At 36.4% G+C, this 20806-nt stretch overlaps 1 protein-coding gene across 4 annotated transcripts in view; it reads right to left on the reverse strand.

Annotated features, from left to right (window-relative positions):
• Nucleotides 1–20806, reverse strand: part of SLC22A4 (solute carrier family 22 member 4) — a 77612-nt gene that overhangs the window by 21570 nt on the left and 35236 nt on the right. For all 4 annotated transcript variants that reach the window (XR_014174126.1, XR_014174127.1, XM_081938738.1 and 1 more), the window contains exons 2-4: nt 16808–16911; nt 15281–15435; nt 5587–5758 (exon numbers count right to left, since the gene is read on the reverse strand). Coding sequence is in view for 2 of the 4 variants with exons in the window: in XM_081938738.1 (XP_081794864.1) it covers nt 5587–5758; nt 15281–15435; nt 16808–16911 (431 nt within the window). In the remaining 2 variants the exon portion in view is untranslated. The remainder of the gene's footprint in view (nt 1–5586; nt 5759–15280; nt 15436–16807; nt 16912–20806) is intronic.

Raw genomic sequence — 20806 nt, forward strand, 5'->3', positions numbered from 1 at the left:
GTTAAATCAATCACTGCATTTGTTAAGTTAGTAACACGGTTGTTAAGTGAATCTGGATTCCCCATTGATTATGCTTGTCAAAAGGTCACAAAAGCTATGTTTCTGGGACATTGCAACTGTCATAAATATGAACCTCTTGCCAAGCATCTGGATTTTGATCATGTGATCATGGAGATGCTGCAATGACTATAAATGTGAAAAACGGTCATAAGTCACATTTTTGAGTGCCATTGTAACTTTGAATGGTCACTAAATGAACTGTTGTAAGTCAAGGACTACCTGTATAAACTTTGAGGGCTTTTCAGAAGAAAATAACGTCAAAAAGGAACAGAGAATGAGGAAGACATATGGAGGACTAGGAACAGGAGTGAGCAGGAAGTTTGCAGCTTCTGAATAAAAAGTGGGCCTTCAGAGAGAAAGGAATTTCCCAGGTAAAATGAAGCAAAAGGAACAGAAATTTCAAGAGATGACTATTTTTGTAGAAGTACACAAATTATGATTCTTCGATTTGTTTAATGGGTTCCTAAATATCTTTGTTTTGTTGGACAACTATAGGAAGTTGGGTGTTCAGTGTCAACTTTCATTCATTTATAATTCAGACTGGCCATAAATGTAATGTTTTGCCTCTAAAATCCATTTGTTAGCCATTATAAGAACAGCAATAGTATTTGTTGTTAACCAGTGTCATCATGTGTTCTGGCTTGCATCTTATTTTACAACAGTTCTCTTCTTAATAATTCAGAAGGCATGTCTGAACCATATATAATTGAGGCATCTCTGAACTGGGTATAATTTAATATAATCTAAAGTTGTTACATTTTTAGCATTTCTTTTTAAAAAAGTATAAGTCTGATAAAACCGGTCCTTTTTTGGGCGATGTTGTTGATGAAACCTCAAGTCACTACACCACACATCCAGGGCTTACAGTATAGATTTTTTTCCAAACCCTTTTAGTTGCCAATAAGTCAACCCAGATTGTGGGAGGCCTCTGTCTCATAAATAGGATTAAGGAGATAACGCCAAATAAGATGTTCCCAGGAAACAACAGGGTAGCAGCAGGAATTACCAAAGCACTGCTCAAAATACAGGTGGGCAGAGCTAGAATTTGCTAGGAAAGCAAGTTTAAGACCTCCCGACTTCCATCTTAACAGCTCAGTTTTGCCACAACAACATAACATAAACACAGTGTTGCAAAATATCAGATTTTAAATATTAAATTGATTTAATTAATGTTAAGAGGGATACCAACAAATTATAATGCTATAAATGCATCTATCATCTGAGGCTTTCTAAAAGAGGACACATCCATCCCTGTCGCACATGGAAAATCTAACTGTCCACACTTCTGATCTGATTTCAAGCCACAGATTTTGTTCGCTATTTTTAAAATCACCCTATTTCCTGCAAGGATTTAAAGCCCATGGGCATATCTTTTTTAAAAAAATATTTAATTTATATGCCAATGTTTACATCTAAGTTGTGTCCCCGCAACTTAATAAAACAACTACCCAAGTCCTAAGACAACCTATTGAAATAAGCAGTACAAAACAGAGTATCCTATGGTATGTATGAGGATCCAGATGTGTTCCACTAAGTTCAAGCTGGCTTACATCTAGATATGTGCACAGAAATGCAATAAAAGTACTGACTTATTTTGCTTCAAGAAAGGTAAAAATTTTTTTGGGATTGCACTGTTTTTTAAATACATATATTATGAGGCATATTTATTTAGCTACCAAATTTATATATAATTTATTTAATACGATCAATTTTCAAACTAGCTAGAATGGAAGAAATTTAAAACTTTATATTTATGAACCTGATTTTTTCTTGTTCAATAATAGTAGCCAGAAACAGAAGCTTGTGGTATGGCCCTGTTCTTTTAATCTATGTTTAAAATACCTGAATCTTTCTGATTTGAATTTTCAAGGAAAGCAACCTTTGATTCATTAATTGACCAAAACAGAAGAGACTGTAAACCCTAAACTCCTATTTCATCTAAATATTTTAATATTCATGAACCACAGGGTTGTTTGTAGTGATACATATGTCCTTTGTATGCAGCTTTTTACTCACAGGAAGGAACAATATATTTACAAGAGATTTCACTAAAATATAATCTCCTTGATCTATAAACCAGTATCTATAACTATACTAGGAAAAAGAGGATATTTACTGGTTAGGATCTTTACAGACTAAGTAACTTGTAGAATTAAAGTATATTAGGGTAAAAAGACAATTGCTGGGCTACAACAATCCAAAAAATTGCTAGACAGAAGCAAACAATAGGAGCAGCAGGGATACAGGAGGGAGAGTTCTGTATTGTTTTGCTCTCAATCTAGTTGTTGTATGGAATTTTTGCAAATTACAGCTGGTAGCTCTAGCGAAGGAAAATAGATCCCCACCTTCTAGGTCTCCCCTTCATCCCACCATTAAAAGTTTGTAATATTTGTTTTTGCTCCATACTGCAACCATGTAAACCAACTTTAGAAGTGAACTAAATTCTTAAGAAGAAAATTCAATTAAAAGCCAGAAGTACAATGACCAAGAACAGAGAAGGGGGGAGGAGAGAAAGAATTAGGGTTATTGCAAAGAAGTGTTGAGTGCATAAATCTAAAACTGAATAGAGCAAGAACTGAATAGGAGGGGCGAGGCCAAGCAAGACAAAAAGAATCCATTTTAAAAGGTGGAGGAAAGATAATAACTTACATTCTATTCATATTAATATCTCTATTTACATTATTCGAAGCATACTGATGTGGCAACAACTACTCTTTGAAATATTAATCAAAAAGTAGCTCCTGTCATTATTAGCAATTAGATATTGTGAAATAAAATTTTCTTATTCTGATCCAAAGAAATATTTCCCATCTGTCTCAGATAAAATAAAAAAAAGATTTTAGCTGCATTATCTTTTTGGCACTCTTGTCTGCAAAACTGGAACAGAAAACTAAACATTTCTACTTTTGTGTCTTTCTATTGATAGCACTGATCACAAAAATATGGTTCCCGGGTCATAGAGCTAACTGTGAAGATAGTTAAGCAATAAAAAGGCCAATAAATGGATGGGGGACAACAGACTCAAACTCAACCCCTCCAAGACCGAGTGGCTGTGGGTACCGGCACCTCGGTTCAGCCAGCTGACTCCATTGCTGGTCATAAGGGGCGAACAACTGTCCCCTGTGGAGCGGGCGCGCAATTTGGGCGTCCTCCTTGATGCCCGGCTGTCAATGGAGGACCATGTGGCAGCCGTGGCAAGGGGGGCGTTCCACCAGGTTTGCCTGGTGCGCCAATTGCGCCCCCTACTGGACCGGAGTGCCCTGCGCATGGTCACTCATGCGCTGGTGACGTCTCGCCTGGACTACTGCAATGCCCTCTACATGGGGCTTCCCTTGGGACGCATCCGGAGACTGCAGCTAGTTCAGAACGCAGCCGCGCAGGTTATTATGGGGAGTACACGTTACTCCCACGTAACACCTCTCCTGCGCGAGCTGCACTGGCTACCTGTGGCCTTTCGGGTGCATTTCAAGGTATTGATCACCATCTTTAAAGCGCTCCATGGCATAGGACCTAGTTATCTGCAGGATCGCATCCTACCACACACGTCCCTGCGACCTATCCGCTCACACAGGGAGGGGCTCCTCCTGGTGCCGTCCGCTAGGCAATGCCAACGGGCGACACCTAGGAGTAGGTCCTTCTCTGTGATGGGCCCAACCCTCTGGAATGACCTCCCCCCTGACATTCGAACTACCACCGACCTCCGCTCCTTCCGTTAAAAGTTAAAGACTCACCTATTTCAATCAGCTGGCCTGGCACTTTCTTAGTTTTACCTCCCGGGGATTTATTTTAATTGGGTTTGGGGTTTTAATTGGGATGTTTTTAGGGTTTTAGAATAATTTATTTCTTGTACAGTCTATCTCCCCCTCCAAATGTATTTTAAATGTATTTCATTGTTATGACTGTATTTTATTTGCATTGACTGTACACCGCCCCGAGTCCCTTGTTGGGAGAGGGGGCGGTCTAAAAATCTAAGAAGAAAAATAAAGTATAGGAAGAAATTTTTAAAAAGGAGAAATCGTCTCTACAGAACAACTGATATTTGAAACAATGCATGTAGGAATTAATCAAGTTTTTGATTAAAGTAATTCACAACTATTTCTACAGAATATAGCCTAAATCACAAAGACATTTAAACATTATAAATCCCCAAATACACTTCTAATATATTTTACAGCAAATTCAATATAAACATTTGAACAAAATGACTAACACATTGGAAAGCAAGAACTGAGATCTAAAACATAGTTATTTTAATATCAAGTAAACTGTGGGAGATTGCATATTCATATTAGAAACCACAGTATTTCCTTTGAGTTAAAATTGTATAACACTTATGCAGAAACAAGGATTATATTCTTAAATTCCTTAAGAACGATGTAAAATGGGTAACTTTCCAATGTTTTTAATCTCTAAAACTTGTTATGTAAGTATTAGTGAACTATACCTTTGCAAGCAATCTTTTAAATTGCAAACAAATTCTTTAAAATGACATATTAAATACCAATAGTAATATGATATCAGAATGTACTATTGAATCATTCTTTCAGGCCAACAAGTCAAAACTTGTTGAGACTTGAATGTTGAGGGAGATGTGCGAGTCAGATCTTTAAGATACAAGTGCTGTACAAAACTCAGAAGTCTGGAACTACTTTTTAAGTCTAATAAATTTTTATTATAAGGCATAAAATTTTGCAAGTGGATCCCAGTTTAACAGATGCTTAGGCTTTAACCAATTTCGTTGCATTTAAGTACAATGACAATAAAGATTATACTTATACTTATAATAAAATTGATTATTTTTAATAGATCCTATCATATACTTTCCAAGTTTTAGTTATCGTAAGGTAATATAGTTCTCCTTCAGAATGTTTTACGAGAAAAAAATGCATATAATTTCATAGTTTCAATATTTCTTGGCACTAGCAATTGGAAGTGGGTTCTTTTGAAGCAGTAATTTGTTTTAATAGTTTCATGAAGTTAATTTATTAGAATTTTTCCTCGTAAAAATATAAACATGACTGTGAACATTTGATGCGTACAAAACTAACTAGAAAAAATGCAGAGATTTAGCCATACAATAGTTAGTATTGCTTTCTGCAGCTGCTCTTAAAAATGTTATGGGCTGTTTTTGATTATCAAAAAATTCTGTTGGTGCCTTAACAGAAAAAAGTGGAATCAAAAATAACTGAGAAGAGGAAATTTGAATAGGAGAACTCATCTGACTTGCATTTTTTTTAAAAAAACCTATTTTTTAAAAGTTGGAGGTCAGAGTAACACAATCCAGAACTCGCACAGGGTAAGTCCTATAGAATCAGCCAAATCAGACTCAAAATAAAGATAATTTAAAAGAACATTCAAAACAATCCACTGCTCTCTGCAATCAAATGGCAAAGGTGGGAAAATATTATCTACATCAACTCAAGGCTGTAAAATGCCCACTGGTTATATAATAGTGTAGGGTGAAGGTTATCAGCTACAGAGAGGTCATTTCTGAAGCTGAACAACTTTCAGAACAGTTAAACTCACCACCACAGTGGAATGCAGCACACCCCAGGGACAGTAAGAGCCAGTAGTAGCATCCGCCAGTCTCTGATGAAGTAAGCAAATAGTGGCAGCAACATGTAGCCAATTGCAAAAAATATGCAAACTCCTAACGTAGAGAATATAATACGAACTGATTTGCCAAGAATTTCTGTGCCTGTTTAAAACAAGGAGTGTTGTTAGCATTTAACTCTATTTACCCAAAATATGTTATTTTGCAGCTTGAAAAATAAATACAGTCTTTTAAATGGAGCCATGTCCTAGTTTTCAAGAGAGGTATGGCATTAATTTAGCCTAAAGTTGAACAAGATTAGCAGGGAATTCTGAGGCATAATATGATGCGTGATATAACTTTAACTTAATTTAAATTACACACCAATACACACTGTGCATCAGAATTGATATATTTAGCCGATTGATATATTTCAGTTATATTTTGGAGAGAAATAAGAGGTTATTGAAATATAGCCATGTCACAACTGAAAATACATTGTAATATGCATAAGAATATTAGAACTGCTTTAGCTTGAGCAGGTCAGTGGTTCAGTTAGTCCATGGTTGCACTTTCAATAACCATCAGTTTTAATTCTACATTGGTGTATGGAACTGCAGTCTCCTGGAGACTGTTAAGAGTACAACTTTTGTAGTTACTGACTACTGACCATACTGACTGGGGCTGCCAGAAAGAGAAGTCCCACAAATGGAGTCTTTATCTTTTTAGGCAATCACTACACAGTCTGATGTTACTGCTAAATGTAATGGTTAAGATGCTAGATTAGAAACCAGGAGACCAGGTCTTCTAGTCCTCTCTATATAAGCCAGCTGAGTGACTTAGATCCACTCACTTTCTCTCAACCATATTGTTGTTGTTGTTGTTGTTGTTGTTGTTGTTGTTGTTGTTGTAGGAAAATAAAGAAGCAAGCGTTATGTGCCTCACCTTAAGTAGCACAAAATTAAAGTGGGGTATAAATCTAATAAACAAACTAACAAAAATATCCAACTCAAGCATTAGCTATCATAAATGAAAGGCCAAACTACTCGTTTTAGCTAACAATCAGCCCTGGATTAACTATTAAGCAAAATAAGCATAGGCTTAAGATATGACTTGAAGAAAGGTACCACAGAGTTTTATCCTCCATGCAACATGCCTGTAACACATTCACTGCTACATTTGACTTTGGTTTTCAGCACTTATTAAGTGTCTTAAACCAGTTAAGCAATGGGAGGGCCAAGGGACACCATTATTGAGCTATACTTAGGGTATTACATACCTTACTCCAGCCCTGCTAAGAATCACTGAGGGATCAACCTCATTATTAAATTTGTGCTAAAAAAACCTACAGCCAACAAGCCAAAAACTTTCTTTGAAAAAAACTTGCATTCAAGAATGCATTCATTCTATAATTAGGGATAGGACATCTTTATTTTCATTCACTCTTAATTGTTTAATTCATTTTAGTAAAAATACTGTTTTTTAAAAAAATTATTGCTTTTATTTCTATGTACTTTAATGCATTTGAAGTTGACTGATTAAACTGTTTAGTAAGCCATCTTATGACTAATTAGAAGATAGCCTTATCTATACACAAAGCTGTACAAAATAATAATCTCAGCAACAAGAGAATGTTTTCTGAGCCTAAATGATTTACTCATATGTTTTCATTCTATCTATCTGTCCGTCCGTCCATCCATCTTTAGGAAAAGAAATTAACTCCTTCCAATAAAAAATGTTCATATCAGATCACTTCACAGAAATATGTAAATGACTATCTAAGACATACTAAACCTGAGTTCTTTGAAGGAGAATGCTCACTTGGACCAGTTATTTAGGGAATATTACATACCGTATCTTTCGGAGTATAAGACACATCTTTTTTCCTCAAAAAAGAGGCTGAAAATCTGGGTCCGTCTTATACACTGAATACAGCATTTTTTGCTTCCCGAAGCCCCGCTCCCTTCACTAAAATGGCTGTGCATACTCTTATGGAAGCTTTCAGAGAGTTCCTGGGGGCTAGAGAGGGTAGAAATTAGCAAAAAATGGGTTGCTTTTTGCCCCCCCAGCCCCCAGCAGCACTCTATAAGCCTCCATAAGGCTATGCATGCAGTTTTTTTGACAAAAAATGGGCCCGTTTTTGCAAAAAAATGGCCATTTTTTGCTAGTTTGTGGCCCCTCCACCCCCCCAGGAGCACTCTGCAAGCCCCCCCCCCAAGGTTATTCATGCCTTTTATTTGAAAAAAAAACAGGCCCGTTTTCGCAAAAAACGGCCATTTTTGGGAGGTTTGCAGAGTGCAAAACCTTTTTTTTCTATTGGAAAGCTCTTTAACTGGTTGATGAGAATTACATTGATCAAGTGCTGTGCTAGCAGAAACAAAATCTTAGGTGCTCCAGCGATTTCCTTCTCAAGCACATGGATAAATACACCTGGAAACATCTACCTACCTACTCTCTCTCCCCCTACTACCTACTGTATTTCTCTCTCTATTTCTCTCCATCCCTCTACCTACCAACCTACCTACTCTCTCTCTCCCTACCTATCTACTGCATTTCTCTACCTCTTTCTAATTCTCTCTCTACCCTTCTACCTACCTACCTACCTACCCTCTTTCTCGCCCCCTACCTACTGTATTTCTCTATCTCTATTTCTCTCTCTCTTTCCCTTTATCTCCTTACCTATCTAACTACTCACTCTCTCTCCCTACCTACCTACTGTTTTTTTTCTCTCTCTCTCCTTCTCTCTCCCTCTACCTACCTACTTTTTTAAAAAATATGCCTCTTCAAAACCTTGGTGCGTCTTATACTCTGAAAAATACAGTAAGTATTAAACTAAGTAATCAATAATTTACAGTATCTACAAACATAATCATATGGTTGGACTAGAAAGCCATGAACAACCATGCAGAATATGTGAGATATTACATTCACTGGATAGTATTTTAAAAATATTTTAGAATTCCATTTAATATTCATGAAGCATTTCGAGGAATATAGATAATTGCTTCCCTTATTTTATTGTATGTTTAACCCATCAGAAAATAATGTGGTTCTGGACTTGGAAAAAAAATCAAAGTAATCAAAATCTCACATACTGCAACATACTTAAGCCAACTAAACATGGTGTCATGATTCCCTTTCCTTTTCCAATGAAAATTGAAAGGAAACTTTTCAGTTTTTTTTTTTCTAAACTGTGCAATGACACTTTGCTCATATATAGGAAAAAACATTCCCATATGGCAGGGCAGCAGGAAAAACATCAGAATTGTCCTCTGTTCAACTATGATAAAGGGATATTGAATGTTCTCACTCATTCTCATTTTGAAAATTATTTCGCATTACAGAGTACAAACTTCATAATTTCTGGAAATGATTTCTTGGAAAAACACTACAGTACAATATACTTTTCAGATAAGGTACAGTGTTAAAGAAATTAGTATAATAAAGTTTATGAGCCAGTTCAGTCATAAATCTATGTTTGATCCAAATAAAAGAAACTAAAGATAATTCTTTTCTACTGAACATGCTTATAAAATTGCACAATTTGACCTGTACTGTATACCAAAAATTCCAGACTTCTGAAAATGGCATAATTTCCTTAGTTTTCACTGACTTGTATTAATCTTGCTCTTGTCCCAGCACTACTAATCTGTTTATAGACATACAGGTGAAACTCAAAAAATTAGAATATCGTGCAAAAGTTCATTTATTTCAGTAATGCAACTTAAAAGGTGAAACTAATATATAAGATAAGACTCATTACATGCAAAGCAAGATAGTTCAAGCTGTGATTTGTCATAATTGTGATGATCATGGCTTACAGCTCATGAAAACCCCAAATCCACCATCTCAGAAAATTAGAATATTACATGCAATCAATAAAACAAGGATTGTACATAGAACAATATCAGACCTCTGAAAAGTAGAAGCATGCATTTGTACTCAGTACTTGGTTTGGGCCCCTTTTGCAGCAATTACTACCTCAATGAGGCGTGGCATGGAAGCTATTAGCCTGTGGCACTGCTGAGATGTTATGGAAGACCAGGATTCTTCAGTAGCGGCCGTCAACTCTTCTGCATTGTTCAGTCTCATGTCTCTCATCTTTCTCTTGGCAATACCCCATAGATTCTCTATGGGATTCAGGCCAGGCGAGTTTGCTGGCCAATCAAGCACAGTAATCCCACGGTCATTGAACCAGGTTTTTGGTGCTTTTGGCAGTGTGGGCAGCTGGAAAATGAAGTCAGCATTCCCATAAAACTCATCTGCGGAAGGAAGCATGAAGTGCTCCAAAATCTCCTGGCAGACGGCTGCATTTACCCTGGTCTTAATGAAGCACAGTGGTCCAAAGTCCTGTTGCTCCTTGGTTCAAAGTCCTCTTTTCTGATGAGAGCAACTTTTGCATCTCATTTGGAAACCAAGGACCCAGAGTATGGAGGAAGAATGGAGAGGCCAATCAAGCACAGTAATCCTGGAGAAGGAGGAGCCATGTCGTGATGACACAACATGCGGTCTCAACACTCTGAGACCGCCGTTGACACTTTTGCCACTGGACGGTCCAGCTGTACCTAAACCGTCCCGTAGAGACAGTGACCAGGAACACAAAGTCTTGCTGGTCTCAGAGACATCGCAAAGTCCCTGATTGACCCAAGGGAAGTTCTTCAAGCCGGCGGTAAACAGGCAGACCCAGGCTGATGAAGTCGGGACGCTCCGGAAGGAAGGAAGTGAAAAGAGAATGTGAGTCTGCCCAAAGAAACCTTTTTTTTAAAAAAAAAAAGCCAAATTAGATCCTCAAGCAAGAATTAAGCTGCGAAATTAATTAATACTGGATTGCATTGGGAAGCTTTTTTTCTTTGTAACCATATTTTGTGGATTGAAATGCTCGTAACGTTGTTCGTTTCTTCTCTTAAAGTGAACGGATCAACCTTTTTTTTGTCTACTGCTCTTTGTTACTTTATTTTTTGATTTTTGGACTAAAACCTTCCTTTTGTTTTTAACAATTCTTCCTATTACTTGTTATTAAATTTTATTAAAGAACTTTATTTCATTTAAGCCTGAGATAGTGAAAGTGGAAAGTAGCAACATAGCCACTCGAAAGTCGGAAGCTGGAGTTTTTGATGTATCTCTCATTTTTTTTCTCTTTGTTTTCACTGACTTTGTAGCAGAGGGTTTGTAAATTGTTTATACAAACTGATAAAGAGCCAAGGGCACGAATTGTTTTTGCAGGTGCCTGTGAGAACTATTTTGGCAGGGGAGAGAAAGGGGGGAAAAACAAAATAAAATAGAACCCTTCTCTTTTGAAGAGCACAAAAAAAAAAAAAAAAAACAACCTTGTGCTTAAATCAACCTAAAATTAAAAAATAAAAGAGGCTTGGAAGACTAGAGTGGCAGTGGCTATTAGTTTTTTTTCTTGTCTTTCTTTTTTTGGAAACATGGATCAATATTCAGAGGAGGAAACCTTAAAATTTCAAAATATTTTGGCTGGAATTCAAAATTTATTGGAAGGATATGGGAGAATTGAGAAGAAGTTGGAAAAACTAGTATTTCTCACATCAAAAGATGAAGGAGCTCCCCAAAAATTAAAGGGGAGAATGAAGATAAAGAAGATAAAGATAAGACAACTGATGAATTTATTAATGGAGCAAATGTGGATGAAAGTGGAATGAAGGGAACGTGGAAGAGGGATTTCGACGAATTGGAGCTCTACCCCAGATTTCAAGATACAGAAGAGGAAAAAAGGGTAATGATGATGGATTTAAAAAGAGAAACTCTTTCAGAAACACGATTGATAACCAAAAACAAGCTAATTTTAAAAATAATTGGAGGGCAACGAGACTACCTGAGAGATCCTTTAAGCAACAAAGTGCGGAGAGAAATCTATAAAAACCTTATAAAGGAGTTAAAAAGAAAACTGACACCACAATTGGCAAGAGAGGTAAGACTGTTTTGTTATTGGAAAGATACAGGTTGACAATGAAAGTTCTTAATAATTAATTAATTAATCTTGGTTGAGCAATAAGTAGGAATTTAGTAATTTTTAGGTTGTTTTAGATTGTTATTAAATGTTTATTTGTTAACAATTAAATAACTATAATTAACAATAATGGAATGATAATGGATACAACTTAATGATATATTCTATGTACTGTTAAACTAGTAAAAGAAATCTGGATATAGATTGCAAATTGTGACCTGGGAAAAAGCCCTATAAATTTTACCAACAAACTTCTATTTAGGTTTTGTCATTTTCCAGCTGCCCACACTGCCAAAAGCACCAAAACCTGGTTCAATGACCATGGGATACTGTGCTTGATTGGCCAGCAAACTCGCCTGACCTGAACCCCATAGAAAATCTATGGGGCATTGCTAAGAGAAAGATGAGAGACATGAGACCAAACAATGCAGAAGAGCTGAAGGCCGCTACTGAAGCATCCTAGTCTTCCATAACACCTCAGCAGGGCCACAGGCTGATAGCTTCCATGCCACACCGCATTGGAGGCAGTAATTGCTGCAAAAGGGGCCCCAAACCAAGTACTGAGTACATATGTATGCATATACTTTTTAGAGGTCTGATATTGTTCTATTGATTGCATGTAATATTCTTATTTTCTGAGATTGTGGATTTGGGTTTTCATGAGCTGTAAGCCATAATCATCATAATTATGACAAATTACAGCTTGAACTATCTTGCTTTGCATGTAATGAGTCTTATCTCATACATTAGTTTCACCTTTTAAATTGCATTACTGAAATAAATGAACTTTTGCACAATATTCTAATTTTTCGAGTTTCACCTGTACCTTCCTGTAAACATTGCTGCACCCTATTGCATAGCAATTACTTGTGACTCATGTTTGAGTACAGCCCAGCAGGCATATAAGAGGTGTTGAGGCAAGCACTGTAAATTATTATATGATTTATTATGATAAGAAATGGTAGGGAAAAGTATTAAAATGATGGACTGTTTGCTTGGGATTTTATTCTATATATGTATTTTCTCCCATTTGGGGAAAGGATATTAACACACATGTTTGATTATTGATTCCGATGCTTGGTATTTAAGGTCATCAAAAATATATGAAAAATCCATACAAGAGATTTGTTATTAAGAGAAGTGTATTGTTTTACAGTTTATTTCATAATTAGAGAATAAAAAATAGTTTAAATATATTTTATTTAAACTTACAGAGAACACTTTAGAAATGCCTCCAAATAGCTACAAATGAGTAAACATTTTATTTAAACAAATATAAAGTGTTTCAGAAGGTGCTAAAATTCATTTTAATGTTTTTGTACATTTTGTGCAAGTATTCTAGAAATGTTTACATTTCCTTTTCTTTGCAATCTGTTCCTGTGGAAAAAATAGTGTCATACAGTTCAAGGAGATAAAATTTGGCTATTGCACTTGAAAACGAACACATCAGTTTGCCCTTTCTATATTATAAATCCAAAATGTTTATTCATCCCAAAGGGATTAGTGTATTTAAATATATTTTCTGTCAAAGTTTCTAAAACACGAGATAATTTTTTTTAAAAAAATTGCAAGTTTAAATGAATTACTAGCAAAACTATGACCAAGTTCATAAGGCAAATATTGTTCACAATTAAAAACTTTTCTCAAACACTTCCAAATAACCCAGTCTGAGGGTAATCGCTTGTAAACAACCACAATCTGGTAGCCACCTGCAGATTACTTCATAGAAGACTTATTCTGCATAGTAAGCCATTGACTTCACTATCCTCTCTATGTCCTCCCTTCACCTCCTCCCTGGCTCCTCACCATTATAGTTACATAATTCTGTAGAACTTCATGAACAGGGTTGACACATTTTGGTAAATATTTATAGCTTAAAAATCCATAAACAAGAAGAGAAAAGTTGATTTTAAAAAAAAGTCATTCAAATTTTCCAGAGGAAAACTAGTTTTTAAGGACAAACAATATCTTTAAAATATTCCATTATTAAATATCAATACATAAAGTAATATAAAATATAAGTTACTAAAATATTTCTATTTTAATAAGTAGCTGCTTAATTAGTTCATGGCCAAATTGGTAGTTGTTGCTTTTTAAACAAAACAAAAAAAAATGCTCCTGCTGAGATTCAAAGTTTATCTCTATCAATGGCAAGGGAAAGAAACTGCATTATTTTGATGACTATGCATAAATTTAGAGGATTAAGTATATCTGATAAGGAAACATAATTTCAGTACTGTTATCATCTGTAATTTTTCTCCTATTCCACAAAGCAGTGGTGGTTTCCTTTTCTATATAAAAGAGGAACAAAATATATATCATTGCTCTTTATTCTTTAATTGTAAACACTGTCATTTAAATAGGGATAGTGTAATATTCTTTACTACCAATAACACCCTTTCTGAACCATCAGCATTCAACATGGCAAATTTGCTAATGCTTGGTAGTCATCTGATGGCTGAGAGCATTAAAAAAAGCAATGCCATAGTAAAGAAATAGCTATAGTAAAACTAGTGAGCCAATTCAACTCCCAGGAGCATGTTTTAGGTCCAGCTAAAATAGCAAGAAATTAACTCCCTATTGTATCTAAACATAACTCTGAACTCACAAACCACCATGAAGCCAAATAATTACCATCAGGCTCCAGGAAGGCAACAATCTGAAACTGGTGACCTGCTTAGAGCTTAGTATGATACTATGTAGATCTGCCTGCATAAAAAGTATGATGGGGATATACTTTACCTCAGACTTTATGGCAGGGGTCCCCAATCCCCAGGCTGTGGTCTACTACTGTGGTCTTTTTGGAACCGGACCTTGCAAGTGGCTGGTCGACGCATGTGTGCGCACAACCAACTTGCGTAAGCAGTGGTCTGGCGTGCACATGTGCAGTTCAACTTGCGTAAGTCGGTTCTTCTCCTCCCCGTGCCGGGCCACCAAGGCTTTCTAAGTAGTGCCACTATTGATTTAAACATTAGTCTCTTGGCAGCCTTCAATATCATAATAGCAAAGAATGAATTTCTTAACTATGATTGCTGGAAGGTGGGAGTTCCAGTATATGTCAACCACTCCCAGTTCATGTTATTCAAGATGGGAGGGGGTGAGCTACCTGAAAAAAAGCATGGCAAGATGGCTAAGGGAGTTCAGAAGAATCCTGCTGTTTATGCTTCCCTGGCTTCTGATGAATTAACAAAGGTTTCAGAATAGCTAGTGAAAGTTACCTCTGTAGCAATCTGAAATCATTTTTTTGAAATGTCTATGTTTGTCCAGACAAGTCCACAACTTGCCTCCGGATGTTGTGGATGCTTCAACACTGAAAGTTTTTAAGAGATTGGACAACCATTTATCTGAAATGGTAAAGGGTTTCTTGTCTGAGCAGGGGGTTGGACTAGAAGACATCCAACATCCCTTCCAATTCTGTTATATTCTGTTAAGTTATGTTAAACCTCAAAAACAATATAACTATACAATGGGAATGGGTCATTTAAGTCACTGAATCAGCTAGCTAAATTGACAGAAAGTATTTTATTTCACTTGGCAAATTTTATTCTCTTTTAACTTCTGGATTTTCCCAGGTTCTATCAGCCTTTCTTTTAATTTAGCTATTTTTCCTAAATATAGTTTTGATACTTATGTGGGAGTATTGTTTCTTCTGAAATGTGATCGCTCCAACATATTGAAATAGGCAAGTAAAGTTTAAGAGTGAAAAAAAATCTTACCTAATATGAAGGCCACAACGTAATTTGAAATCTGCCCCATGCCAACTATAAGAAAAAGCACTGTGAACATTTCCCAGCTGGTTGAGAAGATCTGGAGGAAGCTGAAACCTGTCTGTACGCCCATGGTTGCAAATAGAATAGCTTTTCTGCCAAACCTTTTGGGGGAAAAAACAAGCAAGCCAAAAGATTATAAATGAAATCAGAATATAATTGTTTGCTTTTAGGGAGAACAAATAGGTCCACCCAATCTCCCCTTTATTTTCAATAGATAGTAGATCTCAAAGAGATATATTCCCATTATCAGGTGAACAGATTTCTACTTTAGCAACAGAACAGATTTCTGCAAGATGAGTCTGGCGCAGCAGGGAGTGGGAAGCATGGGGTATCTTAGTGAGTTGGCTAGGCCTTGGGAGCCTGTTCCCTCACTAGCCCCCCCCCCCATGGTCTTCCCCACCTTGAGATAGCTCATGTGCACTTAACGAACTGCGCATTCACCCATGCATTACATTAAATGCATGGACAAAAGCAGGGAGTGATCTTATTCAAGGTACGAGATTCACTCCCATAAATCCTCCAAGGTACGAATGGAATGGGCAGGCTCCATTACATTCGTAACTTGAGGACTACCTGTAATGTATTGAGATGAACACATGGTGGCAGTATATTACTTTCACTGTTCATATGATTAGTTTTTTAGGTAGAGGGTTCAATCATCCAGCACTTCCAACAGCCAAACTAATCTAACCTCCCGAAGCATTGTACTGGAACTCCCATCTCTATGTTAGATGGGAAAGATTAAAGGTGTAGTCCATTACTTCTGATAAGACTGTTCTGTGCTAGGCAGTCTTACAAAGGACTGGTTGGAACTTAGAAATAAATAGCATATAATGTAGTGTGCTTGGTTTGTATTAGAATTGCAAACTGATTGTCCCCTACACCAGAAACCTAAAGGGAAAACTATATTTTATATTGAAATAAATATACTAATGTCCCAGAGGAGAACAGCTTTTTTTAAAAAAGAAAATGTGCAATAGGGAAAAGGTTAAGAATATATTTCTTATTTAGTCATCTGTCCAAAACCAGTATTCCAAGATTCTTCTTCAATCAGAATAAAAAACATCAGAAATGTTTAATGCTTTTTTATCCTCACAGCTTCCCTATAGAAAGTGACAGATTGTGAAAAATTTCTGACAATGGCTTATAGCAATCTCTTTTATTTGACCTTAATTGCTAGCACTAATATTGAAATGCATGCATTTATTTCCCACGTAGGAGCACACATTTCTCATACAGATGTACAAATATCTCACACTTATAGATGTGTAGAATGCTACTAGTTTATGAAGATGCATATATAATTTGGTTGTCTACTAACTTATATTCCCATGAATGTTTGATTTCAGATCCTTTTTTCCAAAGTTGGAGTTAACCATCAAGTTAAGTATGGTTCTGCATCCTCTTAAGAGCATTACAAAAATACTTAAAACCCACACACCCCAATGCTATTTTTAAGTATGTGTACTTTACTTGTCTGAGAGTTGTCCAGATATAAAGGATCCAAGCAGCACACCCACAAAGAACAAAGATGTAGTTAGAGGAGCTTTCCAGTCGTTGTCACATACGAGATTCCACTGTAAGAAAACAAAACAAAGCAAACTTAATGTCATATTGCAATGGTTTAAACTATTTAAAAAGTACAATAATGGGAGTATGAATTGGCAGTAGAGAAAGCTAAGGAAAATAACTATTATTGAAGAAATAAAGATATCATTCTGAACAGATAAATAATTTGATTATTGCGACATCTTATAATCAGCACCTAAATGTTTTTTAAAAAATGAGTTCCTTATTAACATTTATTTGCCTGTTTTACATCTGTGAAGATGAAATCAATATTCCAGGAATCTGGGCCAAATGTATTTCAATAGAAGTAGAGTAAGTAGAGAATTGCTAACCCACAGATTTTACTCCCATAGATCTTGGATTACAACTTTTCATGAATCTTGTTTGCAGAATACATACAGCTGGAAATATCAACCAGAGGTCAACTTGGAACAAAGTGGAAAATATCCACTCCTTTCTATTTTGGATAAATATCCTGCTTGGATGTTCTACCTCCAGAATTTTCCACAGATGCAATAAAAAGTACTATAGGAGGAAAAGTATGGGTTTGCTTCCAATTTCCACAACCGCCCAGATTCCAGATTATTATTTTTTTAAAGCCAGAAATGTAATCAGAATAAATATATTGTCAGCCTCTACTTTACTTGCTTGCTATCGACTGCCATAGAAACGGGGAGGGTGGAGGCTTGAGGTATTTGGGATGGGATACTTATGGTGCTGGAGGAGTTATCAGAGGGGAGGTTGGGTCTCATCATCTTCTGCGCATGCTGATGGCTGTGTTTGGACTTGGTCAAGGTCAACTGTCTCTGCATACCAATTGAATGAGAAGTTTTGAAGATGCAACTCACATGACACGTTAGGGGGTTTCAGATTGGTTATTGGGTTGGGGTGCGTCGGGGGGGAGGGTGCTGGGTAAAAGTTTGATATGCACTTGTTCGTGCCTTTTTGGCTCAGATCTTGCTTTTCTTTCGCTGCTATCTTTTCATGACCAGTAAAAGTATCTTTAATTCCACAATGAAGTTGGGAGTTTTCTTTCTTGGTTATTGATGGAGGCACGCCTGACATATATATACTATCAATCTATATCTGATCTCAGGATGGAGGATATCACCCAAAGGAAAGGAAAGGGGAGGGGAGGGTCTCACATATTAATTCTCATGTCAAATTGTTTAAAATAATATTTTGTTAACCCATCTGCCCTCTCTTACACTGACCCATGGATTGTTTGAGAGTTGGTGTACCTATGTGTAAAACCAATATGCTCAAGTGGAGGCTCTTTGCAGGTAACAATATGCTGTGCGAATGTGGAGAGACAAAGACTCCAGCCCATCTGCTGATATGTTGGCTTCTACCAGAAACATGTATCGATAATGGCTGATTTTTGACCAACAACAAAACCAGGAGGGTGGTTTTAGCAGTTCAAAGTCTGACCCAGATGTGGAAGAAGAAGAATCAATCTGTGCTAGGGAATCAGGTAGAGATCTAGGTTTTACACATGAATTTCATATTCATGTTCTATAAAACTAACATACGGCTATTTATGAAAAAAGATTGTGCAGGGCAGCAAGTGTTAAGTTGTCTGTCTTTCTTTACAAAATGTCTCTTTTAGTTGAAATCAACTCAGTAGACTGGATGAAAACTTCTTGCCTTTGGGAGGATGGGGATTGATTCCCAAACCTAAAAATACATAGCCAAAAAAAAAAAAAAAATCCAATCAAGATGAAAACAATTAAGGGACCAGAAAACAGGAAAAAAACAAAGTACACATGAGAAGCAGACTGGACAATGATAAACATTTTAAAGCCAACAACAGGAAATTAAAACCAGTATTGTCTGGAACGAGTGTTTTCTAAAAATATTTAGAGAGGGAGCATAGCAGAAATGGAATTCTACAATCATGGTGCAACCGCTTATCGGCATGCTACTATGAAAAGGATCAGAGGCTGTGATCATTCTTATGCGTTGGGTGGGTTCATACCAGGAGACCTGCCTTTAAAATAATCCAATGCTTATAATCCTTTAGGATGTTTAAGGGGAACGCTAGCCCTTTAAACTGGGTTCAGTAATTATTATCTGGGTACAGATCTTATACACACACATACATTATTTCTTTCCAAACTGAGTGATACCACATTTTTGTTAGAAACATTACGTAAATTCATACAGCTAGTATGTACAGTGTGTAGCTGATTTTATCAACCAAGAGTTATCAGTGTAGGTGGACAGTTTGTTATGAATCTACATAAGTTGCTTCATTCTCAAGAAATGGTGGGGATGAAAGCAAGAATTAGAACAAAATAATTTCCATTTGCTGCTTTAGTCCTGTTGTTTAAAAAACCCAGCACAACCTGTTTATAGCAGATGGCTTCTACGCAAGAATAGATGTATTGTGTCAGCATCATAACGTCCCCTATAGGCCTCCTTCCTCTTATAAATGCATCAAGACATTGCATGTATTCCTCAAAAGTGTACAGGTTGCATCACAAGTCCACTTTCAACATCTATACATATAAAAACGCATGTGTGTGTGTGTTCCAGCATAATTCTGGAACGCCTGGAGCAATTTCAACCAAACTTGATACAGAGAAAAACTTTTTTTCTAGAGAAAAATACTGGGGGGGGGGGGGTTTATTTTGTTAAGATGCAGCCTATTGTGCTGTACTGCCCTACTGGCTTCTACTGTACAGCGCAGTGGAGATGCCATGGTAATGCATTCACAGTATTCCACAAGGGGGCTCCCTCTGGTAATGGGGAAAATCCAACATTAGAAATTATGTTTGGTCTGGACATTTTCCCTCTATAAATAAATATCGAGGCAATGCCGGGTTATCGGCCAGTTCTCAGTAAAGTAGCAATAGCTTGCAGGTAGCCTTGGCTACCATCCACGTAGTTTGTTTTTACTTTTAAGGAGGCATAAACGTTGACTATATTACTACTTCTCGTAGTCAAGACATATAGACTTTCGAATCAACTCCTAACTTTCTATCAGGTTATCAAGTGTCTGGCTAAAAGACATGTGTGTCACTATCTAAAATGAGTGCATCCCAGTACTGTACATTTAAAATGTTTCCCCTTAGTTGTTTAAGGTTGATTTGTCCCATACGAACAGTATTTTTCACATATATTTCCATCTCAGAAAAACAAACAAATGAACTGTACATTAAGCAGCATTAATCTGAAAATGAAACAAGGCTACTTGACCATTTTAATTCTTTCATTTTAAACAGTGAAAGTTTCAAATAAACAACTGACCAAATTGAAGTCGGCATATATTGTCAAGGATGAATGGAAAAGTCTATTAAATACTGCGTTTGATAGACCCACACTTCCACCTTAAAATTATGAAAGTACATCAAAAGTATTGGGCTGTGTGAAACCTACAGATTGTGCATTTTCAGTAGATAAACATGATCCTTTTTCCAAGTCTTTTACCTGAATAAAACCCAGCAGCAATTTGGTCAGCTTGAAAGAGAAATTTTAAAAAATCCTAGACATGAGTAAGTGATAATAATACAACTAGCAATGAAAATTGTTTATAGGCTTATAACTACTCAAATCTAAGTGGTATTTTTGGCATTTTACTATTTACTGACACTCCCATCACTCAAAATAATCCAAAGCCATTTATATGTCCATGTCTATGCCCTTGCAGCCAGCAGGAGACAACAAATATATAATCCATTGAACTAAAAACACTTAATTATCCCTATTCTAGATCTGATTGTTGCCAAGATGAAGGCTGAAATAGAGAACATGCAAAGCAAACAAGTGTCCACCCTGTTTTGTAGGTTTATTTGGCCAGATGATAACTTAAAATGAAGCCATTTACTTTGTGGAAACTGATGGAACATAGAATATTTATTAATGGCCTTAGCAAGAGATTCAAGGGCAAGCTTTGGATAA

Source organism: Natrix helvetica (assembly GCF_964273705.1).
Source record: "Natrix helvetica genome assembly, chromosome: 1".
NCBI classification, from domain to species: domain Eukaryota; kingdom Metazoa; phylum Chordata; class Lepidosauria; order Squamata; family Natricidae; genus Natrix; species Natrix helvetica.